The 698-nt window shown below is 56.7% G+C and overlaps 1 protein-coding gene across 1 annotated transcript in view; it reads left to right on the plus strand.

The window, feature by feature from the left end:
• The window catches only part of LOC121660758, a 3093-nt gene that overhangs the window by 1425 nt on the left and 970 nt on the right, over positions 1–698 (plus strand). Inside the window, exon 2 of the mRNA XM_042020215.1 lies at positions 258–651. Coding sequence (XP_041876149.1) covers positions 258–651 — 394 coding nt within the window. The remainder of the gene's footprint in view (positions 1–257; positions 652–698) is intronic.

Below are 698 nucleotides of genomic sequence, written 5' to 3' on the forward strand. Positions count from 1 at the left end.
AAAGGGGCTGGGAAAGGGGGCTGGGAAAGGGGTTGAGAAAGGGCTGGAAAGGGGCTGGGAAAGGGGGCTGGGAAAGGGGTTGAGAAAGGGCTGGAAAGGGGCTGGGAAAGGGGGCTGGGAAAGGGGTTGAGAAAGGGCTGGAAAGGGGCTGGGAAAGGGGGCTGGGAAAGGGGTTGAGAAAGGGCTGGAAAGGGGCTGGGAAAGGGGGCTGGGAAAGGGGTTGAGAAAGGGCTGGGAAAGGGGCTGGAAAGGGGCAGGAACAACAATCCATCACCGGCTACGGGGCAGGCCCGGGGGGAGGAACGGGGGGACAGCGCCACTGCCTGGGATTATCCCGGGCAGGTTTGTCCTGGGCCGGTTTATCCCGGGTTTATCCCAGTTGGGTTTATCCCAGTTGGGTTTATACCAGACAAGTTTATCCCAGGCAGGTTTATCCCGGGTTTATCCCAGACAGGTTTATCCCGGGTTTATCCAGGGCAGATTTATCCCGGGTTTATCCTGGACAGGGTTATCCCAGACAGGTTTATCCCGGACAGGTTTATCCCGAGTTTATCCCAGGTTTACCTCAGGCAGGTTCATCCCTGACAGGTTTACCCCGAGTTTATCGCAGGTTTATCCCAGACAGGTTTATCCCGGGTTTATCCTGGTCAGGTTTATCCTGGTCAGGTTTATCCCAGGCAGGTTTATCCCAGGCAGGT

Source organism: Corvus kubaryi, unplaced genomic scaffold, assembly GCF_017639235.1.
Source record: "Corvus kubaryi isolate FWS band 111438036 unplaced genomic scaffold, C.kubaryi_AGA036_p1.0 36899, whole genome shotgun sequence".
Lineage (NCBI taxonomy): Eukaryota > Metazoa > Chordata > Aves > Passeriformes > Corvidae > Corvus > Corvus kubaryi.